The 27,143-nt window shown below is 41.9% G+C and overlaps 2 protein-coding genes across 8 annotated transcripts; one reads left to right on the forward strand and one right to left on the reverse strand.

The window, feature by feature from the left end:
- Positions 1-556: 556 nt before the first annotated feature.
- On the reverse strand, positions 557-11,865 carry LOC115653531 (ribosome biogenesis protein BRX1 homolog). Of its 2 annotated transcripts, none has more exons than XM_030566910.1 (10): positions 11,693-11,865; positions 7,501-7,612; positions 6,498-6,541; positions 3,799-3,869; positions 2,872-2,921; positions 2,704-2,777; positions 2,545-2,595; positions 2,152-2,253; positions 1,698-1,826; positions 557-1,064 (listed from the first exon to the last, which is right to left on the reverse strand). In XM_030566910.1, exons 1-10 carry the CDS (start codon positions 11,840-11,842, stop codon positions 801-803), a joined length of 1,047 nt encoding a protein of 348 aa, XP_030422770.1. In that variant the 5' UTR covers positions 11,843-11,865; the 3' UTR covers positions 557-800. The 2 variants fall into 2 exon arrangements, with proteins under 2 accessions (XP_030422770.1, XP_030422771.1); XM_030566911.1 differs by having other exon boundaries at positions 7,501-7,568; positions 11,693-11,769.
- A 68-nt stretch (positions 11,866-11,933) lies between these two features.
- On the forward strand, positions 11,934-23,025 carry LOC115653534 (cell cycle checkpoint protein RAD1). 6 transcript variants are annotated; one of them, XM_030566921.1, is made up of 7 exons: positions 11,934-11,950; positions 13,560-13,765; positions 14,978-15,250; positions 17,071-17,179; positions 19,770-20,028; positions 20,897-20,995; positions 22,311-23,025. In XM_030566921.1, the coding sequence occupies exons 3-7, from the start codon at positions 15,056-15,058 to the stop codon at positions 22,492-22,494; spliced, it is 846 nt and encodes a 281-aa protein (XP_030422781.1). In that variant the 5' UTR covers positions 11,934-11,950; positions 13,560-13,765; positions 14,978-15,055; the 3' UTR covers positions 22,495-23,025. The 6 variants fall into 6 exon arrangements, with proteins under 6 accessions (XP_030422781.1, XP_030422784.1, XP_030422780.1 ...); XM_030566920.1 differs by lacking the exon at positions 11,934-11,950 and adding an exon at positions 11,957-12,235; XM_030566922.1 differs by lacking the exon at positions 11,934-11,950 and adding an exon at positions 11,957-12,235 and having other exon boundaries at positions 15,024-15,250.
- Positions 23,026-27,143: the final 4,118 nt, after the last annotated feature.

The raw sequence follows: 27,143 nt of genomic DNA on the forward strand, positions 1-27,143 counted from the left end.
TATCTTTGAGTAATAGTAGCACACTTGGTACAGGACACCAGGAGCAACACAAAGTAAACATGGTTTGCCCCGTTTTCTATAAGACAAGCCCTTTATGCTTTTGTAGATCACTATTCTTAAAAATGCCAACAAAAAAATTCCTGTGATCAAAAAAAAAATCACAATCCTTTCTCTTCTCCAAGAACCATGGGATAGGGTGGGTAACCGGCCAAGAAAAAGTGAACCAGTACTGTAGGCAAGCTGCATCTTTTAAAGAGAAAGTGTACTTGTATGTCAAATGTAATTTAGACTGTAAGATCTTGACTACTGCTGGGGAGCTAAACTTCTGAACTATGGCTAGGGGAAAGCACCCAAACTCCTTCAGGTAGTGCTCCTCCCACCCCAAAACCCAGCATTACTGACCCATACAAGACCCATAACTTTCAGTTGTAAGAAATTTTTGATCAGACTTTCTTATTCACCTCTTGTTGCTGCTCTGCAACACCTTCCCCTTAAAATGTTCCTATTTCTCCAAGAGCTTTGTAAGGCAATGTATCTATTCTTTGGAAGACACATGTACAACAAAAATACCAACCAATTTTATTTAAAACACAGTCTGAGATAAGATGAGTCCTACAGCAGAAGAAATCCACATCTGATTTTTCATTTACTCAAAGTTGGTGGCAAGCAGCTGCTGACTTTTTAAAAAAATGAGAGATAAGATCATATGCAAGGTAGGTTGTTAGCTATATTTCAGAGCTAAGTATGCAAGACTAACATATGACTTTTGAAATTTGCTTCATTGTTTTCCACTTAACATTTTACACTCCCACCCTGGACTTTTTTTTTTGCCTCTTCCTTTGTCGTTGAAATAATTTCTTTTTCTTTTTCAAATTGACTTTTAGCTCAGGTTTCACCAACACTATTTCCAATGGCTTTTCCTCTGCTGGAGTGTCAAAGACAGTTTCCATAGGATCTTCTGGAATAATTGTCTTTTCTTCTTTTTTCCTAAGTTTCTGCAGGTCTTTCACTTGATGTTTTTCTCTGAATTTAGCAGCTATAGCCAATCTTGTCATCCGCCGATGCTATCAAAACAAGAAGAGTAAGTTAATACAGTTGCACTGAAAGGCGAAGGAGAGACGAAAAAACTCATCTAACAAGGTAATATTGCAAAAAGTTCACATACAACAACATTTTATAGTACAGAAAGTGCTCTCCACTTAGAAAGTGATCTTTTAAAAAAGATCATCCTTCAACTGGCAAATTCCTCAGCATACTGCCATCTTCTCATTGAGAGATCAAACAACTCATCATTATTAGTTTCATAAATCTGCTCAGTTCACATGCCAGTGATTATTTTATCCTAAAATTATAACCTATTACACGTATTGCGACATGGAGGCCCCTGATCCTGCAAGCTGATCTCTTATGAGCATCCCTCTCATAGCCGAGAGAGTACAGGCACAAGACAAGAACAAAGGACTCACACACAAACTTCCCTCCACCCAGATTTGAAAAAGTCTTGTTTCCTGATTGGTCCTCTGGTCAGGTGTTTCAGGTTACTGGTGTTACCCCTTTACAGGTAAAAGAACATTAACCCTTAGCTATCGGTTTATGACGCCCCCCAAATTGCCGCCAGTAGTCAGACAGAACAGCTTGCACAATCAAGGCCTAAGGAATTCGTTAAATGCAAGCAAAACCAAAAGCAAGACTATTACCATGTTTGGAGACTGGTAATGTGGATTCTCGTATAGAGTTGGTCCTCCAAAGCTGCCCTGGAAAATCTTGATGAGATTTAAAACAAAACGAGGTCCAATTTCTACAAGAGATGCATCTTCTTCCATGATCTGTAACAAAATAGCAAACACCTTCATTTGAGATTCTTGTGCTGGACTTATACATGCATACTATTCTTTAAACATTTTACACATATGGATTCACAGGTGTTCAAGCCCAAAATCTAATGCAGCTAATTTATGTTAAGCATGTAAAAAGATAAGTTTTAGTCCACCATAAAACATTTTGAAATCATATTTTTTGTATAAGTGGGGTGGATGTCAGCATATCTTGGTAATAGTTAAAGGTCTCCTTTCAATTTACTGTATTTCATTGATTTCATATGAAACCACACAGTTAGTACGATTTTTTAAAAAGTCAAGGGAAACAACTAACCTGATAGTTTCGAAACCAAATCCTGTTGTCTGTGATGGAGAACGTGAATACATGATCTACAAAAGGCTGGCTTTTGGGGTGATACTGTGGTGTACTAAAAATCTATAACAAAGGCAAAAAAAGTTTCTCATCCAAAATGATCACGAGTCCAAAATAGAACGTTTAATTACCTTTGCATTCATCTTGTTTTACTACTGAACATCCTCATCTTGCAGAGACTTGCCTATGTGAGTCGTCCCATTGACTTCAAGCACATGCGCAAGTCTTTGCAGGATTAGTGTCTAAGTACCAAGACACACACCAACAACTTTCAATAGGTATTAAGCCTGAAATATTTGCACAAAGAGTTTGTAAGATGCAAGAAATCCCAAAACAAAGTTGGCACATACTGACCTGAATAAACAACTCTTTTAACAGAGCATAGTGTGGCTCTTGATCAAACACCTAGAAGAGAAAAATACAATTTTATGAACACACAGAAGGCAACAGCAGTATAGAGAAAAAGAAAATAAGAGATACTATAGGTCAAGCAATCTGAAATCCTGTACTTGCCGGATCAAAGGACAGAAGAGGTCGTGAGCCTCTCAGGCAGTTTCCAGTCATCTTCAGTTCTGCCAGGGTATGAACTACAATGATTTTGAACAGTTTTAGATTTTAAACAGTTTTATAAGAAAAACAGATAAATAAAAACAGTAGAAGTAATCTGAGAGCTCAACTTACTATTCTGTACTAAAAATTTGGCTGATGGTCCTTGAGGTGAATTTGAAAGCCTGAAACAAAAAAGACATCCATTAGTAATGGCAAGAAAAATACTTTAGAATTCTATAGTAAAATTTCAGCCAGGCTTTTTACTGTAGTAGTTTTAAAACTGGCCTTTGTTGCATATAAATCATATTTAAATTAAAAATGGCTTAAGGTATAAACAGCAGACCTCAAATGATGAGGTTTCACAGAAAATAATATTTAATTTACAATTACTTTGCTGCTTATAAAAATTTTAAAATAGTATTTTTGTAAACAAAGCAAGCCTAATTTATTCTTGCAACTATTGCCAAGACCTGAAGTAGTCTGTGGGAAGTTTGGCTTAAACTTCTGCCGCAGTCCTGTAGGGAAGACTTAAAATTCTGTGGCAGCTTCAGGTATATTCAAATACAAATTTATTTAAACAAACAAAAAAAATCAGTATACTTAAACCCCACAAGGAATAGTGGAACATTTTTCTTCTGGTAAGAAATAGAGGGAAAGCAAGTGCACACTGCCATATGAGCAAGTTTAACTGTATTTTTTTAAAATGTCACTCTTGAAATGTATTGATCACTAAAGATGTAAATCTTCAAACTGTAGGATGTTTTTAAATAGAGTTCTAGTCCAATGGTTCTCAAACTGGGGGTCAGGACCTCCAAGGGATTATGAGGTTATTACAGGGGAGTTCGTGAGCTATCAGCCTGCACCCCAAACCCCGCTTTGCACCCAGCATATATAATGGTGTTAAATATATAAAAGTGTTAATTTGGGGGGGGGGTTGCAGTTAGAAGCTTGCTATGTGAAAGGGGTCACCAGTACAAAAGTTTGAGAACCACTGTTCTCAGAATACAAGCAACTATGATTATAGAGGGAGATTTAATAAAGCATAGTGTATTTTCTCACCACATGTAGAGATCCTGTTTCTTTTTGGCTTCAAAAAATATGCACTTATTGCAGTTTTTTATTTCACAAATCTGTATAAAAAGAAGGCATTTGGCAAATTAGCTATTAAAGCTCCATGGATCTTTTCACAAACCTTCCAAATCTGTCTCAAGTATTTCTGTCCTGAAGTGGAAAATATGCAAAGGTCTTGTATTAATAATTAACACCTGGTGCCTGCAGAAAAGTCAGTTTTAATTTATAGCCACCTTGAAAGTCTTTTAAATTATTTTTATTCCCAGAAAACTACCACTGACCAGCCCTCCAGTGGACAGGACATTAGACTGTCAGGGCACCTAGGGTTTAGTCTCAGCTCTGCCACTGGCCCACTGTCTGGCTTTCTTCAGGCTAATCTTTTGCTCTATTTGTGCCTCAGGTTTCCCAACATAAAATGGGGGAAACACTCTTTTGTAAAGCAGTTTTTATTAGTAGACTGCAGAGTGATGGAACAAAATGCTTCTATTCTATATTTTGAAATTGTCTCTATCAATAGTCAATTTCCTATTTCAAAATAAGATGCCTCATTTAAAAAAAAAAAATTCATGAACAGCAATCATTTTCATCCATGAAGCTATTTAATACATTCCAGCAGCAGCACCCCAGCATGGATGGAGGAGATAAGGCCAGAATGGGCTTGCCAGCCTACCCTTCTTCTCTCTTCCCTCAACTAGAAAGGGTACCAGGGAACTAAATCACAAAAGCAACAATAGCAGTTCTTTCATAGGGGTAATGATTCAAAAGCACTAGCTTTTGTGATGGAGTAAAGACTTTTGGAAACCACAGACACTTGCAGTCTCTATTGCCTCCACCCTCTAATATCTTCAGCTCATCTTTTCTGCTGGAAATCTAAACTGCTTTGATTCCTCATTGGTTCATTTTCACTAATGGATCCACCCAGACTGCCACTTAGTTCAATTTAGCTATACCACATGTACCTGTACTCTTTCTTGCCTCCTTCAGGCTTGCACAAAAAAGCAAACTCCCACCACCAATTAAATACTTTAAGATTATAATTACAAATGTTCTTGACAAAAACCAACCACACAGTTAACCTTTATAACTTTGTCCTCCTTCCATCAGCCCTTTTCTTCTTTTTCACCCTGTATGTTTTTTATTCAGTATCTTTGCAACCATGGTGAATTTAGATCCAAGATACAGAGATCCCACAGTATTCTTGCCAGCAAATTAAAGAAGTATGGCCTGGGTGAATGGACTATAAGGTGGATAGAAAGCTGGCTAGATCATCGGGTAGTGATCAATGGCTCCATGTCTAGTTGGCAGCCGGTATCAAGCAGAGTGCCCCAAGGGCTGGTCCTGGGGCCTGTTTTGTTCAACGTGTTCATTAATGATCTGGAGGATGGCATGGACTGCACCCTCAGCAAGTATGCATATGACACTAAACTGGGAGGAGTAGTAGATACACTGGAGGGTAGGGATAGGTTACAGAGAGGTCTAGACAAATTAGAGGATTGGGCCAAAAGAAATCTGATGAGGTTCAACAAGGACAAGTGCAGAGTCCTGCACTTAGGACAGAAGAATCCCATGCACTGCTACAGACTAGGGACCAAATGGCTAGGAAGCAGTTCTGCAGAAAAGGACCATGGGTTTACAGTGGACGAGAAGCTGGATGTCAGTCAACAGTGTGCCCTTGTTGCCAAGAAGGCTAACGGCATTTTGGGCTGTATAAGTAGGGGCACTGCCAGCAGATCGAGGGATGTGATCATTCTGCTCTATTTGACATTGGTGAGGCCTCATCTGGAGTACTGTGTCCAGTTTTGGGCTGTACACTACAAGGAGGATGTGGAAAAATTGGAAAAAGTTCAGCGGAGGGCAACAAAAATGATTAGGGAACTGGAGCACATGATTTATGAGGAGAGGCTGAGGGAACTGAGATTGTTTAGTCTGCAGAAGAGAAGAATGAGGAAGGATTTGATAGCTGCTTTCAACTACCTGAAAGGGGGTTCCAAAGAGGATGGATCTAGACTGTTCTCAGTGATGACAGAACAAGGAGTAATAGTCTCAAGTTGCAGTGGGGGAGGTTTAGGTTGGCTATTGGGAAAATCTTTTCCACTATTAGGCGGGTGGTGAAGCACTGGAATGGGTTACCTAGGGAGGTGGTGGAATCTCCTTCCTCAGAGGTTTTTAAGGTCAGGCTTGACAAAGCCCTGGCCGGGACGATTTATTTGGGGATTGGTCCTGTTTTGAGCAGGGGATTGGACTAGATGACCTCCTGTGGTCCCTTCCAACCCTGATATTCTATGCCACCATAGAGTTCTATCCTGCAAGCCTTTTGTGCACAAAACTTCTGTTGATTCCAATAGGAGTTCTGCATACAGAGTGCTTTCAGGACCAGGTTCTCGTGTCTATCAGATCATGTCTAACAAAAGAGAGGACAAAGGCAAGATTACATTAATATTTTACTTACTAGTCTTGGTTTCAAAGAGTCAGGATTAAATATAGGTAAGTGAAGTCACCTACTTCCTATCCAGAAGAATGACTAATTACTTCCTGTGGTTTAGCAAGTAATTCAAACAGCAGGATTAAACTCTGCGTTTCATGAAGTAAACCAAAATTATCTTTTCCATTTCAACATCACCTATCTGCTCTCTCAAATAATTTCCAAAAAAGCCAAAATATAAAGATTAGTTTAGTTATGGCATTACCTCATTAATTACAAACAGCTTGTCTTTACGGTCCATTTTAGTGTCTGTAAACAAAGAAAAAAGTACCACTGAACATCTGGCATGCTTTTGTATATTACGAGGGACACCAACAATTAAAAATAAAAAGAAACCCGCCCCCACACTTTTCTGAAAATATTTCACCTACTGTTACTACTAAAGAAAGATGAAGCATTTTCTCAGTTTTTGTGTTTCTCAGCAGTTTGCATATAACTCATGTTCACTGTTGATATTATTTCACTTCTTACTCATTACTTGGGTTGCTGTTAACAACAGTTTTTTCACATAGCAGCCTAAGGCCCCAATCCAGCAAAAACCAAAACACGTACAAAGCATTATGCATGCAAGTAGTTTTACTGAAGTCAAAGGAATCGTGAAACAAATCAAAGCATGTATTTGAGTGTTTTCAGAATGGAAGCCTAGTTTCCTAAAGATCTTAATAGAATCTAATGGGCAGCAGGTTTAAAACAAATAAAAGGAAGTAGTTCTTCACACAGTGCACAGTCAATTTGTGGAACTCCTTGCCTGAGGAGGTTGTGAAGGTGTGACTATAACAGGGTTCAAAAAAGAACTTGATAAATTCATGGAGGTTAAGTCCATTAAGAGCTATTAGCCAGGACGGGTAAGGAATGGTGTCCCTAGCCTCTGTTTGTCAGAGGGTGGTGATGGACAGCAGGAGAGAGATCACTTGATCATTACCTGTTAGGTTTACTCCCTCTGGGGCACCTGGCATTGGTCACTGTTGGTAGACGGGATACTGGGTTTGATGAACTTTTGGTCTGACCCAGTATGGCCGTTCTTATGTTCTAATCCAACAGTTATTCTGTGCAGCAATTGGGTAAATGTCAACAAAAGACAGTGAGGCATATAAAATAAGAATTATGTACCATCTTCAAACAGCAGACTGTTGGAGGCAAGTGGTGTAATAAACTAGAATAGCCAAAGCCACTGACAAACTTAGACACAAGCAGTACCTAGACCCTACCTGCTTTAGAGTGGGGCATCAATGTTCGCAAGTCATGCATTAGATGTCTCGTTCTGAAATTTATTCCTCTAGAAGAGAAAATAAGCACTCGCTCTTTATTTTTCCATTTACCCTAAAAGAAACACAAAGTTAAAATGGAAACAAAGTTTCTAATATTAATTTTTTAAAATCAAAGTTAATATTTAATCAATTAAGATTTCAGATTTTTCAAAATTTACATTTGTGCAGAAGTTTCCAATTAAAACAAAGTTCTGCCTTTTCAACAGGCTGCAGAGATATAAATGTTTATGTGGACAACTCTGATCTTCCACACACTACTACTAAATTCCTACACAAAGAACCCTAATCAACTCAATGTTTTCAGTGAGACACTACCGATATTTGAGGCTGCTCACATAAAATTCCCATCATAGGCTGTGATAAACTTCACGTATCAGGGTGCAGTTGCTTGCAGACAGGAGGGGTAAGTAGCCAGGAAATCTAATTGTTTCCCATTTAAACAATAACCATGAGGGTCAGGGATGGTACAGGAATATGCAACTAAATACAGCAAAATGACATTAACTGTATAAAAGTTAAACTGCATTATAGCGATACACCTATCTCATAGAACTGGAAGGGACCCTGAAGGGTCATCAAGTCCAGCCCCCTGCCTTCACTAGCAGGACCAAGTACAGTAACTCTTCACTTAACGTTGTAGTTATGTTCCTGAAAAATGCGACTTTAAGTGAAACGATGTTAAGCGAATCCAATTTCTCCTACTCTGCAAGAACCACAGGCGGGGGGTTCAACTTTCAGCCTGCCCACTCCACTCCTTCCCCCAAGCCCCCACCCTTGACCCACCTCTTCTCCCCCCACCTCCTCCCCCTTTACTTCACTCGCTGCGTCCTGGCTCCTCCCTGCTCCCTCCTCTCCCTTCTAAACGCCGCAAGCCAGCCGATTCCCCCCTCCCTTCTGCCTGGGTCAGTAAGCTGGCTTGCTGTGTTCAGGAGGCAGGGGAGGGAAGGGGAGCCTGCATGCTGAGTCCTTGCTCCTCCCCCCTCCCTGGGGCAATCAGCTGGCTTGAGGCATTTTGGAAGCAGAAGGGAGGTGGAAGGAGTGAAGACCCGGTGCACAGGCTCCCCCTCCCTCCTGCTGGCAGCAATCAGCTGGCTTGTGGCATCCGGGGGGCGGGGGAAGCCTGCATGCTTGAGTCCCTCGCTCCTTCCCCCTCCCTCCTGCTTCCAAAATGCCTCAAGCCAGCTGATTGCTGCAGGCAGAAGAGGTGAGGAGGAGGGGGAAGACACTGATCCACAGAGTCTGTCGGCAGGTGGTGCTGGGGCCAAGGGGCTGTAGAGAGGCTGCCAGCTGTGGAGAAAGCAGGCAGCCAAACAACATAAGAGTGGAGCATTGCACAACTTTAAAGAGTATGCTCCCTAATTGATTAGCAACGTAACAATGAAACAACGTTAAGCAGGACGACTTTAAGTGAGGAGTTACTGTACTTATTTTGCTCCAGATCCCTAGGTGGCCCCTTCGGGGATTGAACTCACAACCCTGGTTTAGCAGGCCAATGCTAAAACTACTAGTACAGAAGTGTTTATCCTGTGTAATTTTAAGGTGAAGGAAGAGTTAAGAACTTAGAGAGGAGTGCAGTGCCATTCATTCAAGAAAACACTCTGAAAATCCCAGCCATTCAGTCCATTCCAGAGGCAAGAGCTGCTTCTTCTAAAATATTTTTATGAGCTCTAGGAATAGTTGTCTCTGACAGGAAGAAAATGGCAATATCCCCAGGGAATTCATCCTAATCCTCCCTTTGAGTTAGCAACAGAATACGGAGGGGCTTTGTGAAACTCCTCCCTGCCCTGGCCATTGACAAATGGATTTGCAGCATTCTGAGCTGTGCAGAAAGCCACAAATATTAGAAGCACAGTAAGTCATCTCAGTCACAAGAAATCTGTTGCTTTCTCTACAAAATGAACTGAGAGCCAGGGAGTTGTAAAGCAACACAAGATAAAAGGGTCTGCTACAAATGAATCCTCTGTTAACTCAGCGCAGAAAGCCCAGGTGGCTTCTATGGGCTATAAGATTTCCAATTTCAATATGCAAGTTTTTAAAAAAAACTGAAAAGCACTCTCTAAATAAAATGGCCACTAAAACTACCTACCAAGTCCTTGTACAAGACTTTATGATTTGTTTTAACTCTGATAATATTTAGGGTGTTAGTATTGCTGTATCGCAATTGTGTTATAATTGTGATCCGGAATATTCACTGTTTCATATAAAAAACATAACACCAAATAACAAGTTCTTAATAATGGGGAGCAATATTGTGAAAAGCTATTGCTCTAGAATGTCACTCCCCCAATATATGAGAAACTGCTCTTTTTTGCTTATTATTAGACACCACCATCTCAGACCAACCATCTCAAGAACCCAATAATTAGGCATAGTCAAGTACTGGCTAGAGTTTGGATCATGGAGTTGAGTGTGGGAAGAGATTCCAGACTGATTACTGGCCTCAGCCTGCCCAAAACTACAGCACCCAACGTGGCCCACCTTCTTGGAAGCAGAAAAAACTGACCCCCAGAGCAGCATGCAGTGCCTCAGAGTCCTGTGGCACCTTACAGACTAAGGCCATGTCTACATCTAAAATTTTGCAGCGCTGGTTGTTACAGCTGTATTAGTACAGCTGTATAGGGCCAGCGCTGCAGAGTGGCCACACTTACAGCAACCAGCGCTGCAAGTGGTGTTAGATGTGGCCACACTGCAGCGCTGTTGGGCGGCTTCAAGGGGGGTTCCGGGAACGCGAGAGCAAACCGGGAAAGGAGACCAGCTTCGCCGCGGTTTGCTCTCGCGTTCCCCGAACCACCCTGCAAACCGCAGGGAAGGAGACCTGCTTGCTCGGGGTTCCGGGAACGTGAGAGCAAACCGGGAAAGGAGACCAGCTTCGCCGCGGTTTGCTCTCGCGTTCCCCGAACCACCCTGCAAACCGCAGGGAAGGAGACCTGCTTGCTCGGGGTTCCGGGAACGAGAGAGCAAACCGGGAAAGGAGACCAGCTTCGCCGCGGTTTGCTCTCGCGTTCCCGGAGCCACCCTGCAAACCGCAGGGAAGGAGACCTGCTTGCTCGGGGTTCCGGGAACGAGGGAGCAAACCGGGAAAGGAGACCAGCTTCGCCGCGGTTTGCTCTCGCGTTCCCGGAGCCACCCAGCAAACCGTAGGGAAGGAGACCTGCTTGCTCGGGGTTCCGGGAACGAGAGAGCAAACCGGGAAAGGAGACCAGCTTGATTACCAGAGGCTTTCTCCTTCCACGGAGGTCAAGAAAAGCGCTGGTAAGTGTCTACATTGGATCACCAGCGCTGGATCCTCTACACCCGAGACAAAACGGGAGTACGGCCAGCGCTGCAAACAGGGAGTTGCAGCGCTGGTGATGCCCTGCAGATGTGTACACCTTCAAAGTTGCAGCGCTGTAACTCCCTCACCAGCGCTGCAACTTTCTGATGTAGACAAGCCCTAACAGACGTATCTCAGTTTGATCAGAGCACGCCTGTGTTCAGGGTGGCACTTCAGGTGCTTGGACGAGGTATCTCCATGTTCCTAGTGTATCCAAGATATCTGTGCAGATCACAACAGTGAAACATAACCTTGCTTTGCACACTCATATGAAGAGTTCGGGCGACCACACAGATCGAGGCAGCACATGTCTCTGTGGTGAGACTAGCATCAGGGATTAGGCGCGTTAGCCTGTATCCACAAAAACAACAAGGGGTCCGGTGGCACCTTAAAGACTAACAGAGCCTTGTTGTTTTTGTGGAGAGACTGCGACCAGCGATTTGCTCCCTTGCACACCAAGCAGGCGGCGGCCCTGCAAGCATAGTGAGAACTCAGAACAAAGAGAGCTGCTTCTCTAATGAGAGGCAATGTCTCTAAAAGGTCTGAGGCTGGAGAGGGATAATCTCCGGCCCGTGGGAAGCTCCCCTGAGGAGAGACAGCCTTTCCCCAACAGAACAGGGCAGGGCAGGCCCTCCCCGTCCCGTACGGGGCATGGTGACAAGAGGGACCATTCCCGAGCTCCTACCACCAACGGAGAACGCAGCCGAGGCCACCCCGGCCTCTTACCCTGCGCGCCGTAGGGAGCCCGGCGGAGACAGCCCGGGCCAGCCACATACCCCCGGGGGCGGGGCAGGGCAGGGGATCAGCCGCTCTCTTTACCTTGGAGACGGGAGCTGGGATGCTGTGCTCCTCCCTCTCCTCTCCCTGCGGGCTTGGCTTGGCCGGCAGCCCGGTCCCGTTCGGAGCCCCTTTGGCTCGTTTCCTCGGCCGGGTCGCCGCACCACCACGCTTCCTCTTGGCCGCCGCCATCTTGCTTACACGTGACCCTCCCTCCCCCCGCTTCGTTTGCATAGTCCTGGCAGCCGGCGTGCTGCCGTCTCTGGCGGATCTCGTTTTACGGCAGCCGTAAAGCACGAGGTGAGTACCTAACCGCGCCGGCGGGAGGATTTGTAGCGCGTGTGGCGGCGTTAGGCAACGCGGGTCCTCAGAGCCAGGTCCCTGGGCTGATGTTCCCCGTTCAGCGCTGTCTCTGGGCCGCTGGTTCCCCAGGGCGGGCCCAGGGGCCCTTGGCTGCTGCTGAGTGCCTAGTGCAAAGGGGCCTGCGGCCTGAGTCCTCCAGCTCCCTGGCTCTCAACCCGAGGGCCGCGTGTGGGCCCGTCAGCGCACCGCTGTGACTCGTGTGACAGCCTCAGGGCGGCACAGGTAATATAGCTAGTGTCAGGTATTGGGGGGAGCCGTGTTACTCTGTATCCACACAAACATCGAGGAGTCCGGTGGCACCTTAGAGACTAAGATTTATTTGGGCATAAGCTTTAGTGGGTAAACCTCCCACTTCTTCAGATGCCTGGAGTGAAAGTTACAGATGTGGGCATTATTATACATGAAGAGAAGGGAGTTACCTTACAGGTGGAGAACCAGTGTTGACAGGGCCAATTCAAGCAGGGTGAATGTGGTCCATACCCAATAATTGATGAGCGGTAATACTAAGAAAGGGAAAGTGGTTTTTTATCCACAAAAGTTTATGGCCAAATAAATCTGTTAGTCTAATATGCCACCAGACTCCTTGTTTTTATAGCTAGTGTATGGATGCAGCCCAGATAAAGAGCTGCAGATGCTGCACACAATGGTAAATAGGTTTGGTACCACTGTTCTAGCTGTTGTCATAGCATACTGTAATATCAGTGCATGAGAAGCGTATTGAAGATGAAAAACAGGGCACAGAGTTTGGCCCACGGAGCACAAACTTCGGTCGGTGTGTGTGTGTGTTAGACCTGTGCAGGGTGTAATGATGGTTCTGCAGACTTTTAACTGATTTAATGCTAATGATCAGACACAACATGAGGTAGGATTCATATTGGTCTTGCATTGCAGTGATGAGGATGAGAGTAGCAGGAATCCTGTTCACCCCGCTGAGAGGCTGCTGACAATTTGGGAAACGGATGAGGGTGTTGCAACCTCATCCCTGGAAGAATATGCATAAAACTGATGCTACACACAGGGAAACAAAAACTACAGTGGCACAAAAAACAATGAGTATAATGGCCAAAAGGAAGCAGCTGTTGTAACCTAGAGCTTTGTGAAAGGAAGTGGAAGGCTTTCTGTTAAATTTAAATCAGAAGAACAGATTGTAAAATATGTTAATGGCACTAACTTATTTCTGTTCACAAAGTGGAGTGCAGCCTTTTTTTCTTATCAACAGCAGGAAAAAATTAGTGGTTCAATTAAAACTATTGTGCTGCTTCATGGTAATGTTCAGCCTTTAAAGAAGGAATAGCAGTAGAGATGTGGGGAGCTTTGTGGAGATTTTCATCATTCACTACCAAAAGGTTTTGGGCAACTAACTGCCCTTCGTGTCTTGAAAATCTCCCTGTACACGTGCTCATAATGTCAGTAGTACCCATCTGTTATTAAAAGTGAATTGTAAAGGGAAAAATATGATTGTGGCCTTTATTTCTTTATGAAGTGTGTATAAAGATGGATGTAATGTCATCTTTCTGTTTTTGTTTGTTTACAATATAAATACTAGATCTGACTGTTTTCCTGGATAACTGGAGTAGGATAGGAGCATCGCACTAGGCTGAAATCTCAGTTGACACTCAGTATTCTTCACCCCTTCCGCTGATGCCTGGGAATTAGAAAGCTGCAACTCAGCTTTCCCCCTAGTGTGAAGTGTGTACTCTTCCAAAGAGTTCTCCAGAAGAACAGAGCAAGTTGGGACCTGATATTTGTCAGGTAATAAAAAAGCAGGGGAAAAAACATATTAATCTGTATTTACCAGCCTGAGGCATCAATAAAGGACATGGATATAACTTCTGTATTAGTTTGTTTTGCAGTTTGCCTGTAATATGACTCTATACGAAAAGGGAGATGCTACTTAAAGCAGTAAAGATGTAAATATATTTCCTTGCAAGATAGATAGAATGAGGAGAGAATAGAAGGATGAAATATCAGGAGTCTTCTCTTGCAGCTTCAAAAACACAGGCCTCTACTTTGTGAGCCAAAGCTCAAATGGAGGGAAATTTGTGTGTGTGTTTATACACTGGACTCTCACTAGAACACACGTCTATATAGCACAAATTTGCATATAACATGGTCGCAGCCATGGATCCTGTAGAGGAAAATTTACAGAGGACCTTTAGATCTCTGGTCAAGTTAATAGGCCTGAAGTATTAGATGAGCTTGCTTCTGTGTGTAAGGGGCATGAGGAGGTGAAGTGGAAAGTACCCAGAGACAATTAGCCAAGCCAAGCTTGTTAAATATAACCGCAATGGAAGCATTAGAAAAGTCAAACCACAAAAGAACTAGATTGGGAATAACAATAACAGGAAAAGCCAAATAAGGGAGATGATTGTTTCTTTTCGCCTTTAACCTGCATCACATTTTGCAATATATTGCAAATAAGGTAATTAATATGGAAGTATGTATAATTTGTCTGTGGTTTTAAGCTTTAAAAGGCTTGCTTGTTCCTTGAATCGGGGGGCAGCTACTGAGAGCTGTTCCCCCCCCCCCCCCCCCGCGCTTGTAATCAATAAAGGAACCTCAGGCTGATCTGATCCAAACTCAACATGTGGTTGATTTTCCACAACAATCTCAAATTTAATTACTTTAATTGCAATTCATTTTAACACAGTACCATGCATCGACCCAAATCCTGTGTTCTAGCGAGGGTCCATTGTATATATTAAAAATAAAATTAACTGGTGTCATGGTCTATCCAGCAAGGGTCAGTGGTACACAGATATAGGAATATGCTTGTGCATCCTGTTACTTTGCTATTTTAATAGTATTGGACCTGAATATCTCTCTCACGGAGTAGAAGTATTTAATTACACCAAAGCATTGCTGCCAGTACATCATCACAAGTTTGTGAAGCTTTTTTTTTTTTCCCATGTTTCATCCATAAACAGCAATTCAGATTAACACAAGTATGTTGCCTCTTTTTAGGTTTTCTTTGAAACTGCATCTTAATCCCTCATTTATACTGTCACAGGAAAGACTGGAACAGTGAATGCAAACTAGATAATGCCCCTCTCCACTCAACCTGAAACTGGTGATGACCAGTATGTTTTAGTTGCCAGTCTTGACAATGTCAGAAACCTCTCAAATATCCTAAAAGCCATTCATTTTAAAGACCATGCAACATGTTTTGCAACTACAAATGGAATCAAGGTTACAGTGGAAAATGCAAAGTGTCTGCAGGCAAATGCCTTTATTCAGGTAAGGAGCCTAGCACATCATAAGACTGTCAGTGTATCTGTGATCAGTCTTTCATATGTTTAAAATGGCAGTTTTTTACTTTCTCTTGCATTTGTCAATGGCTTTCCCAATGGACATAATCCAGTCAAACAAAAGATGAGACTAGTGGGTCCAAAGCATTAGATGTCTCAATTCTAGACTTGCAAAATTGCAGTTGTTGACACTATTCAGAAATGCTGGAGTTAAATTCTTGATATAGCAGAGAGGGAATTGTTTTCCTATTTTATTGTTACTATAGCATATGAGAGGATCACCATTGTTTCGCATTGAGTCTTGTATAAGCACATGGTATGAAGCCACTGTGAGATATGAGAGCATTAAATGAGCCAGGGAAATACTGAGAGACCAGAAGTACCTAAGAATGGAAACAAAGTATGTGATGGAAGTACTGTTTGAGAGAATAAGGAAATATATGCAGTTTATCTTGGGATTGAGAGGAACTGTCAGAACCGTAGGCATAAGGTGGAGAATCTGACCCAGCGAATGCCCTGCAATACTGCTGATATTAAAGTTGGGAAAAGACCTTGTAGATCATTCAGTGAATCCTCTGAGGCTAGTGTAGGACTGTTCACTATGGGTATATACTCCACTGCTTATCTGATGTATTTATAGATGACTCATGATAAAGATCCCACCTCTTCCCTAATGGAAGACAGTTTTACGATTGACCAGAGCTCACTCTTGGGAAGCTTTTTAATAATATTCAGCCTTACTTCCCTTTCCCTAATGCCATCCTATTACTTCCATTTATACCCTCTTGCATGACAGTAAACATTTCCTCTCCATCATCAGCGAAACAGTTCATTATTTCTCCTTTTGAAATATCTTGGTCATCTCTCAAAATAATAGTAGTAATAGTTTGTATTTATACATCTTCCATTTCATGATCTCAAAGAGTTCTGCATTCAGATTCCATCCACCTTTTAGAGAGTCCACTTTTGTGTCTTAGGTCATCAAGCAATTATTATGGTGAGCCCTACAGGACTGAGTTCACTCCCTTTGACATGCATCTCACTGCATCTCTCCTCACCTCTGAATAACACTGTACATTATTTTTTCTCAATATGTGTTTAGTATGATTACTGTTGATCCTATGTTACCCTTTTCTGCTATCTCTAGTAATCTTTCATTTAATTTATATATTCATTGATGTCTCGCCCCCAAAAATAAGGTGGAGGGAGAATAAAAAAAGAACAAAATAGGAAAGGGAAGGAAGTGGGCACAGAGAAAATTAGCCCCTTTCTCTAGTCGTATATTTTGACTTCCTTGCTTGGTTTCATTTCTTTGAATTTTAAGAAATCATGTTTTATTTAATGTGTTCCCTTCCACCTGCTGCTGTTTGCTTACTTGACTATCTTTAGATTGTGAACTCCTCGGGACAGAAATTGTGCTGCCTTCTGTTTTTGAAAGCACTTATCACAGTAGGTGTACTGGAAATAAATGACAAGTCTTGGTTTTATTTAAGTTGTACAGCACACTGAACATCTGCTGATTGGTGGGGAGATCTTTGTACTTCAACATTTATAGCTTATTATTACACTAAAAGGCCACTGCTCAAATGTCATACGTATCTGGTTTTCCTTTGTCTAAGCTATGTGCTAATTTTTAAAGGGTCCTGAGTATATGCGCATTGGCTCTTATTTTGTATTGTGTTGTGCTTTGAAGGTGAAGATTATGGATTTATAGAGATGATTGTTAAGTCACTGTTACTACAGAAAGGGAAACAAATGTTGTTAAACTTCTTCCATACACACACTTTCTCTCTCTTTTTTTTTTTACAGGCAGGGATTTTTCAAGAATTTATTGTACAGGAAGAGTCTGTGACGTTTCGAATCAATTTGGCTGTTCTTTTAGACTGCTTGACCATTTTTGGTACAAATTCTTTGCCAGGTATTGTGCGTGCATGTCCTGATCTGATGCCCTCAGTAATCAGATGAAACCTGTGCTTCTAGCCACCTCCCATGTGGCTTTATGAAAGTGATCTTTCCTATCACTGTAAGATTCCCTAACCTTCCCATACTAAGACCCCCCTCTGAAGAGCAGCTACCATTGATTGATTTGGCCATACGGTAGCTTCTTAAGTTGCTGCAACTGTATGCTGCGATAATTGCTCGAGTGGCCAGGAGGGTAGGTACTCAACTGAATCCAGACACTGTGACGGAAAAGGTGGCAGTGGACAGAGTTATAAGTAAAGGGGCCGTGAAAGGTACTCAATGAGAAGTCTTGAGTTTGGAAGACAAAATGTGTTCATAAATATAAGATTTGTAAGAGAAATGACAGAGGAATCTTGTGATTACACACAGATTTAGGAAATGTTAAAGCCTAGGCCTTGTCTATAATTACCGTGGTAAGTTGACCCAAGTTATGCTACTCCAGTTACATGAATAACATAGCTGGAGTTGATGTAGCTTAGATCGACTTGCTGCAGCGTCTGTACTGTGCTCTGTCGACGGTAGACGCTCTCCTGTTGACTTTCCTTACTCTTCTTGGAGAGGCGGAGCACAAGAGTTGACGAGAGCGCTGTGCACACTAGACCCACTAAATCAACACCGCTGCATCAATCACAGCAGTGCTGATCTATCTGTAAGTACAGACAAGCCCAGAGAAGGGCCAATTGTTGCAAGTAGAAGGAAATCCATCAATGATACCAGTTGGTTCTGATAAATAAAAGCCAGCCACATGCTTGGTGCTTATAGTCCTTCTCTCTGTAGCTTTCAAACAGCTATTATAAAGCTAGGTAAGCAGACAGGTTAAGTGACCCATTTTAAGCTCACCCTGTGAGTCAGTGACAGATTTTAGATAGGACCCTGCAGCCCAGCCTTGGTATCAATCCATTAGACTTCAGCTACCCTAAATTTTTATAAAACATTCGTATAACTTGGTAAAGGTTTTACACGCTTTCTAGGTACAACAGAATCTCAGAGTTACAAACTGATCAGTCAACCACACCCCTCATTTGGAACCACAAATATGTAATCAGGTAGCAGCAGAGATTGGAAAAAAAGAAGCGAATACAGTACAGTACTGTGTTAAATGTACATTACTAAAATAGTAAAGGGAACGCAGTATTTGTCTTCTGCATAGTAAAGGTTCAATGCTGTATCAAGTCAATGTTCAGTTGTAAACTTTTGAAAGAACCATAACGTTTTGTTCAGAGTTATGAAAAACCTTTATTCCTAAACTGTTTGTAACTCTGAGGTTCTACTGTACCTCTTTGGCCTCCATCACATCTGAGCACCTCACAAACAATGAATTGATCTTCACAACATGTCAAAGTATTATCTCCATTTTACAGATGGAGAACTGAAATAGAGAGCAACTGTTGTCCAAGTTTGCACAGGAAGTCTGTGGCAGAGCTGGGAACTAAACCAAGATATCCTGAGTAGAATTTCAGTGGCTTAAGCACATGATCCTTCTCCCTCTAATCACATTCCTCAGTTAGTAAAAAGCCCCTAGCTTTTTGCCTTATGTCTTGGGTGCACTATAGGCCCACAAGGTATTTTGTATAGCCTCACAGCTTGTTGTGTTGTTTGAATAATTCAGGGCAGCCTCTGTATTATTTATATGTAGTTAGTTTTCCGGTGGATCACTTAAAAATGCCTTTTTTTCCCCCTAAAATGCTATTTCAAAATGAAATATTGCTCTGTTTATATGAACTGTGAATTATTAATATTCCATTGTCAAACATCCAGTTCTTATCTGTGATTTTATATATTAGAAGTTGAACTGTCTTCCTGCTTGAAAATAGTTCTTCCAGAAGTGTTTTCTTAGGCGTTACTTATGAATGAGGGTAGACCAGAGTCACACACATTGCAGATAGATACAGCGCAAGTTTTCTCAGACAATTCTGCCATTGCACATTTGCATGAACGCTAATATCCTGTTTCAGAGTAGCAGCCTTGTTAATCTGAATCTGCAAAAAGAACAGGAATACTTGTGGCACCTTAGAGGCTAACAAATTTATTTGAGCATAAACTCTTGTGGGCTAAAACCCACTGTGATGAAGTGGGTTTTAGCCCATGAAAGCTTATGCTCAAATAAATTTGTTAGTCTCTAAGGTGCTATTCCTGTTCTAATATCCTGGCTATTCTTATCCTGGGCCTTTTTGAAAAGAGCCTGTCAATCATCCTAAATTGTGCGGTAATTTTGTGATTGAGACAGAATTCAGGAAAGGTCTGAGACTAGACTGAGCATAATAAACCAATTTGATCTGTGATCTAAGGATGACTAGAATCCAGGTCTCCACAGGTTAGAGTCATAGAACATCAGGGTTGGAAGGGACCTCAGGATGTCATCTAGTCCAACCCCCTGCTCAAAACAGGACCAATCCCCAGACAAATTTTTACCCTGTTCCCTAAATGGCTCCTTCAAGGATTGCACTCACAACCCTGGATTTAGCAGGCTAATGCTCAAACCACTGAGCTATCCCTCCCTTACACCATCTAGCTCTTAAAGAGTGCTAATTTTATCATCATTTCAGGTACTTCAACAGCACTTCGAATGTGTTACCGTGGTTATGGCTACCCCTTGACCCTATTTCTAGAAGAAGGTGGTGTGGTAACTGTGTGTAAAATTAACACTGAAGAACCTGAAGAGACACTAGATTTTGATTTCTGCAGTACAAATGTGGTTAATAAAATTATCCTGCAGTCAGAAGGGTTAAGAGAAGCATTTGCTGAATTAGATATGACCAGTGAGGTCCTGCAGATCACCATGTCTCCAGACAAGCCTTATTTCAGGTATCAGAAACTACATGTCCATTTCAACAGTTCATGGTTAGCAGCTTAGTTGCTTTTTGATGTTTGGAATTATTGTTGCTGCTTATTCAACACTGTACAGATCTGCGCTATATCTATTTAAATATGCTGTCTGTTATAATGGTCTGCTGCATCACATATGAAGACTAATTATTCAGACAAGGTACCAGGCAACTGTTCATTCCTTATTTCTCAATATTCCAAAATTTTCAACCTGATGCTTTTGGCAATAGAATACATCATTTTAAGGTTGGGAGCCAGCTTCAGCCTTGGAATAAACAGATACAACTTTTTATCTTATGTTTTGTATACCTTGTTAAACAAATTCCAGGATGTTTTTTGAATCCATTCATTTAGTATTTTTGGTTATGAAGAATAAGTTCCAAGGTCTGCATGGCCTTGGTAGGGGTGATGGATCAGGGCTGAAAAATCAGGAGTTGTATGCTGCAGTGCATAAGGGAACTCATGAGTTTTCCACAGTCCTGGCAGCTCCACAACGAGGTGCTGCAGAGCAAGTTTCTTTCAGTTTCTGATATGGCAGCAGATTGAGGCCTCTAGGTGCTAATGGAATTCAGTCTTTCATTAGCAAAAGTCAGCTTTCTTTGAAACCACAGTCAGCTGCTATCAGGGGAACTCTGAGTTTGGAGTGCCACAAATCTCATGCTTGTGATTGATTCTAATAGAAAATTAAATGTTGGTATCTCATTTCTTATGAACACTAGGTAGCTTGTTGAAATCTTCTGCTTTGAGAATTGTCCCAATGGATAACATCACTTTGTTGTTTCCACTTTTCAGATTTGATGGTGCCAATATCAAATGCTTTGCTGAGTTGGTGCATTTTGTCTTTTAGATTATCCACCTTTGGCAATGCAGGAAGTGCGCATCTTGACTATCCCAAAGATTCTGATTTGATGGAAGCATTTCATTGCAATCAGACCCAGACGAACAGGTCAGTGATCAGGACAGTAACAGTAGTAGTCTGACACATTCTTACCAAGAAGGTGGAAAAAGTGGTTTCATCAGCTACTGAAATGTCTGACTTTCCCTAGAACAGAGTAGTATTTCAAAATTTCCCTTTGACAGAAGTTGTTCTTCTGCTTAAAAGTTCAGTAATAAAAAGTAGAGTATGAAATTCATGCTGTTGATACAGTAATGGAAAAATTAAACCATACTGTAAAACTGCAGCAGTGGTTGGAGATGGGGAGGGATAGCTCAGTGGTTTGAGCATTGGCCTGCTAAACCCAGCGTTGTGAGTTCAGTCCTTGAGGGAGTGAGCTGGGGATCGGTCCTGCTTTGAGCAGGGGGTTGGACTAGATGACCTGAGGTCTCTTCCAACCCTGATATTCTATAATTGGTTTTGTCAGTTTTTGGTCCATTACTTGAGAATAAGGTTTCACTTATTGTTATATTTTATATACTCTATCATAAGCCGGTTCATTTAAAAGCCCCCCCCCCCCCCACACACACACACACTCCCCTGATGGATAAGTAAAAATGGAAAAATTTTATAAGCCGACCCTATAATTCAGGGGGCAAAAACTTTGGTTCCCAGACCATCAGGATAAGCCACCGGTGGGCCAAGATGGGTTGTTTACCTCAAGTGTCTGCAGGCACAGAGGTAAACTTAAGTAAACAAAGTGTCCCGGCATGCCAGCTGCTTACCCTGACAGGCCAGGACAGCAACTGGTGGGGAAACTTTTTGGGGGGAGAAGCTGCGGATCAGAGGAGTAACCCCTGTGACCACCGCCCACATGACCCCCAGTAATCTCCCCATCCCATCCCTTCCCACCTTATCTGGGGAGGGCCAGGGGAGGATGTGTCTGACCTGGCTGGAGCTGCTCTGGCAGGCTGGGCAGCGTGGCCACAGCCTGCTCCGGTGGGCCAGACAGGGCGGCGCGGCTGCAGCATGTTCCAGCAGGCTGGGCCAGGCGGCAGAGCTGCAGCATGCTCTGGTGGCGTGGCCACAGCCTGCTCTAGGGGGCAGGGCCGAGTGGCACGGGTGCAGCCTGCCAGCCCCAGAGCTGCAGCTGCTTCGGAGACTGGGGGGAGAGCAGTGTGGCCAGAAGCAGAGAGACTCTGGCCCCACCTCTTATTTTCTGGCTCTGCTGCCTCTCCTGGCTCCTTCTGTTGGGGAGGGGCTGTGTCTCACCTCCCTATACCCATTCATAAGCCCACCCTCTTCTCGTGCTTCCCTTTTTTACTAAAAAAATTGGGCTTATGAACAAGTATGTACGGTACTTTAAAATACTTTTCTTTACCTGCAGGTATAAGATCTCTTTGCTCAAACCATCTACTAAGGCACTAGTTTTATCTTGTAAAGTGTCTATTCGGACAGATAATCGGGGATTCCTTTCACTGCAGTATATGATTAGGAATGAAGATGGACAGATCTGTTTTGTGGAGTACTATTGTTGCCCTGATGAGGACATTACTGAATCAGAACTATAGCTCTATGATATGGACTGTGCATTTCATTTATGGACATTCAGAATGATAAAATATTTAATTAAAAAACTTGAAAGTTGCCAGATTGATAGCCCAGAAAATGGACGCCCCGTTTATCCACAGAAAGGAGCAGAACAAGCAGCTACAATGAAGCTTCTCCTATATTACTTTGCAAGTGTTTCTCACTCTTGACCTGAATGGACCATCTGTAAAAGTGAAAAGGTTGCTTAATCCTTGGCCTCTGTGCTGAGGCTGAGAAGGGTGCTGTGATGTGCACACTTGTCCACTGCAAACTTGGAGTGATCACCAAACAGCCCCTTGAGTATTCTGTCACTATTGTCAGAATAATTGCAAACACAAGCAATGCGGTAAATCTATGACAGTAGCAGTATGTTAACCAAAAACTGGTGGATTATGGTTTGCTCTGAGCATGGATGAAGCAATTACACGTGGTGAATGTCTGAATGCTGGCTTGTGTTAGACAGTGGGTGGTTCAAATGATTTAAAAAAATAAAACTTCTTGTGAGACTACAAGTGGAGAGTGAAAATTGAAACTGACTTCACAACAATTGTGAAATTGCTCATCCTCAGCTAGACTCAAGCCTTCTGTAATTACTGAATTCCCTAGAATTTCATCAGGGATGGCCCATTTTCCACAGCAGTGTGCTTGTGCTGTACTGGTAAGTTAGCATAGAACCCAACATAAATCACTTTTAAGTACTTGGGCAGTGTCATTTCCATTTTAACTTTTCAAATTAAAAAAAAAATTACTAATACAACCCTTGCTATTGAAATGTGTTTTTACGTGTTCTCCCCCAACCCCATCCATTCACCACTGCCTTCCAGATCAAAAACACTTATTTATTTCAGTTTTAAGGAAAAAGAGCATTGGAGTATTTGTTTTGGAGAAGAAAAAAATCCCAAGGAATTTTATTGATTTTTATAAAATAAAACATTGTAGATTGTCACAATTGGGAGGCCAGTTGCCTTTAACGATAACAAACCTATACATATGTACCACATTCATATTTTGTCAAGTATCAGAGGGGTAGCCCTGTCAGTCTGGATCTGTAAAAGCAGCAAAGAGTCCTGTGGCACCTTATAGACTAACAGACGTTTTGGAGCATGAGCTTTCGTGGGTGAATACTGACCAAGTGGGTATTCACCCACGAAAGCTCATGCTCCAAAACATCTGTTAGTCTATAAGGTGCCACAGGATTCATATTTTGCTGCATTTAGAAATGCTTTTGTTTTTTTTAAATAAAATAATTGTAAAGTGAATGAATCGTTTCCTAGAAGTAAAATGCTATGATATAATATTGACAGATTTTGCTTATTCCTAACTGCTATTTCAATGTCACACTGAATCAGGAAGAATGATAGATAGTGGTTCAAGATACACAAGATATTGATAAGGAGACAAACTTTCAGTGACTTGCATCCACTTACTGAAATTACTTCTCCATCTTTTCAACCTTTTTCAGAACGGGAGGATCAGAGCCAGGCCACTAATTGGTAAGATCACCAGTGCAAGAGATGGTTTCTTGCACAAAGGCATAACATCCACTCATTAGCGGGAAGCTGGTACTTGCCTTCTGAATTAATGAATTAATATTGACAAGTGAACCCCAGGACTTCCCTGTTCAATTTTACAAGCTGCGAATTCAAGTTTCAGGATTAAAACATGTTTCCAGCAGTAAATGGGCTGCACTTCAGTCAGAAGTAGCATTTGTTCTCTTCAGACATGATCTGTCATAAATGTACGCACCAGTTCCAGACATGATCAGCCCTGTTTATGTGGTAAATAGTCTGATCTTTTGCAATCTGACCAGACACAGCCACCGCAAATAATGCAACAGACATGCTACCAGCTTGATGTCACATCAAAATAGTATCAGAGGGGTAGCCGTGTTAGTCTGGATCTGTAAACGCAGCTAAGAATCCTGTGGCATCTTATAGACTAACAGACATTTTGGAGCATGAGCTTTCGTGGGTGAATACCCACTTCATTGGATGCATCCGACAAAGTGGGTATTCACCCACGAAAGCTCATGCTCCAAAACGTCTGGTAGTCTATAAGGTGCCACAGATTCTTTGCTGCTTTTACATCAAAATAGGAAGATCAGAGTTGCAGCTAGAGATCCAAAGATCTTTTCCAAAGTGAGTCATTCATGCAAGACTTTTGTAACTTATGCCCATTTTTTTAATACGCAGTAAAACATCTGATATGCTACCATTAGACCAAGACCTTAAATATATAGAAATAAAATGAAAGGAGAATAAGAGGGGGAAGTATACCTGGAAGGTTGATGCTTTTTCCTAAACTAAAGTAAACATTTACAGAACTTTCTGTTGAGTTGATTATAACAAGTACCTGATTACAATGTACCTGAGTTCTCCAATTAATCCTCCAACTTAGCAATTGTGACAGCACATGAAACCAGAAACTAAGGATCCAAGATTTTTGCCAACAGTATGATTTAGCACCATCTGTCTTTTCTACTTCACAAGTCTGTTCCCTTCATGGATAGTTGGAGACCTAAGGTAGAGGAAGCACATTTAGTTCATTTTATTTTTCTTGGCATTTTCCTATTCCTTTATTTGTAGACTACATATCCCTGAAAATTCTACTTACTGGACAAACAGGAGAATGTCTTCAGACCTGCCTTGTTATAAAATGAGACACTTAACTGCCCAGATTAGTTATACAAATTGTATGCTTATCCATTTGTGTAGATTCTTGTATCACCCCAACACAGTAGTAACTAAATGCCTTATCCAAATTGTACCCAATCGTTCTATGATCTTGCCTTTAGAGATTCACCCTCTGATTTAGGAAGACATGATGATCATTTGACAAGATAACCACAACATTTTGGTGCCATGTAATGTACTGGAGAAACTGAGAAAATCAATGTTTCTGTCAGGTTTTCCAAAGGTGACAGGGAATTGCTCTAACTCTCTCATTTACAGTCTGTCTCACGTGCTGTTTAGGATGTAAATTCTGGGGGTGAGCTGTATTATCTCCTGTGCCTCAGAAGGATAAGTGCACTGTTGGCACTTGGCTGATAATAATGTTATGCTGGTGTGGTTAATGGCTGCCATCAAGTGAGCTTTTGATCTGTAGACAGTTACAGACCTCAGAGCTGATGGGCATGCCAGCCTCCTTTTATTTAGGCTAAATGGAAGAAGCAATTAACCACTTTTATGGAGAAAGACCACTAAAACAATAGACGCCACCATCCAAGACAAGGGAGGTCTGAGCAAAAATTAACTCAGGGAGAATAAAAGGGGTTTCCCGGAGACTGATTGAAAATGCAGGGGCTGAGACATTGATTGGTGGAGCATTGTGTTTGTCAGGAAGAGAAAGCCAGGAGGCTGTGAGAGAAGCAGTGTGAGGTTGGTCCTGAGAGGAAGCCAAGAGGGAACTAGACAAAATGGTGGTTGAGAAGGCACATTTGGATTTCTGAACAGGGAAATTGCTGGTGTTTATTTCTATGGTGTTCAGAGAAACAGGACTTTGTGTACATCCTTTGCAAATAAACAGGATTGCATGAAAGAAATATGACACATCTCATCAATTTCTGGGCTATTGAATACTGGTTAACCATTTGGCCAAGGGCCAACAAATAGTTAATACCACATAGCCTTCAGTTTATTGTTTTCCTGCTAGACTATCTGCCTGCTCATTACTCTCTTCTTAATGGCTATTTGGTCCCTTCCACTCATGACTTTGTGCCTTGTGTCACACACTGCCTATGCTTCTGTTTCCTGTGTGCTAAGCACACTAGCTCTGTTTAGATCTCTCCTTAAGAACTACTTTTCCCCACCCCCTTCTTGTTGATCCTCTACAATGTTATCTACTCCCACTCTTGCAGGTCATTGTTTAAAGTGTATCCAACTAGTTTAAATTGTAAACTATTTGTGGCAGGGACCTGTCTAAACTATGTCTTGTAAAGTACTTTACACAAGTAATTCTTGCAGCACAAGGCTTAGCAAGTACGTTTTACAGTGCAGGGGTTAAATAAATGAATGAGGCAAAAAATGCTAATACAGAACATCATAATTCTAACTGAAACTGCTACAGTTGAAAGCTTCATTTTCACAGTTGCAGACCTAATCCCTAATCCTTGGATTAATTTCTAAAGGAGCAGCAGCAGCAGCAGTCAATCAGGATGGGGATTTTATAGAGAATTAGCATAGAATTCAATAAAAATAAATGACCAATGAAATTTTAGAAACCTGTTTTGGCTAAGCAAATATCAGACAGTAACAACTTTCAGGCACTGCTAACCTGATTTGTATTAGAACCAGTAATTAAATGGCAAAAGACTCCATGTGCCATTGTTAATTGCACTGGATTTGAGCAAAGACCACAGGTAAGTGGGGAACATGGAGACCTGGGACAGGTGACCAAAGCCCACCGGTAACTGGGGAACATGGTCCACATGGAGACCTGGGAGATAGATCGGAAATAGGGGGGACCGTGGGCCATAATGGCAGAGAGAAAGGAGGGTCAGGGCAAAACTGGGAGGCAAGATCAAATCAGTATCTTAGATGCCTATATACAAATGCAAGAAGCATACAAATGGATAATAAGCAGGAAGAACTGGAAGTGCTAATAAATAAATACAACTATGACATTGCTGGCA

Source organism: Gopherus evgoodei, chromosome 6 (genome assembly GCF_007399415.2).
Source record: "Gopherus evgoodei ecotype Sinaloan lineage chromosome 6, rGopEvg1_v1.p, whole genome shotgun sequence".
NCBI lineage: Eukaryota > Metazoa > Chordata > Testudines > Testudinidae > Gopherus > Gopherus evgoodei.

Bases quoted from the DNA above. Each gene is read 5' to 3' on its own strand.
- LOC115653531 (XM_030566910.1), bottom strand. From the start codon at position 11,842: ATGGCGGCGGCCAAGAGGAAGCGTGGTGGTGCGGCGACCCGGCCGAGG. The intron at 3,870-6,497 runs GTAATGCCATAA...CTTTTTATACAG, and splicing joins AGCTGTTTGTAATTAATGAG to ATTTGTGAAATAAAAAACTG. The intron at 2,596-2,703 runs GCAAGTACAGGA...TTTCTCTTCTAG, and splicing joins CTCTTCTGTCCTTTGATCCG to GTGTTTGATCAAGAGCCACA.
- LOC115653534 (XM_030566921.1), top strand. From the start codon at position 15,056: ATGCCCCTCTCCACTCAACCTGAAACTGGTGATGACCAGTATGTTTTA. The intron at 17,180-19,769 runs GTATTGTGCGTG...TCATCATTTCAG, and splicing joins TGGTACAAATTCTTTGCCAG to GTACTTCAACAGCACTTCGA. The intron at 20,996-22,310 runs GTCAGTGATCAG...CTTTACCTGCAG, and splicing joins AATCAGACCCAGACGAACAG to GTATAAGATCTCTTTGCTCA.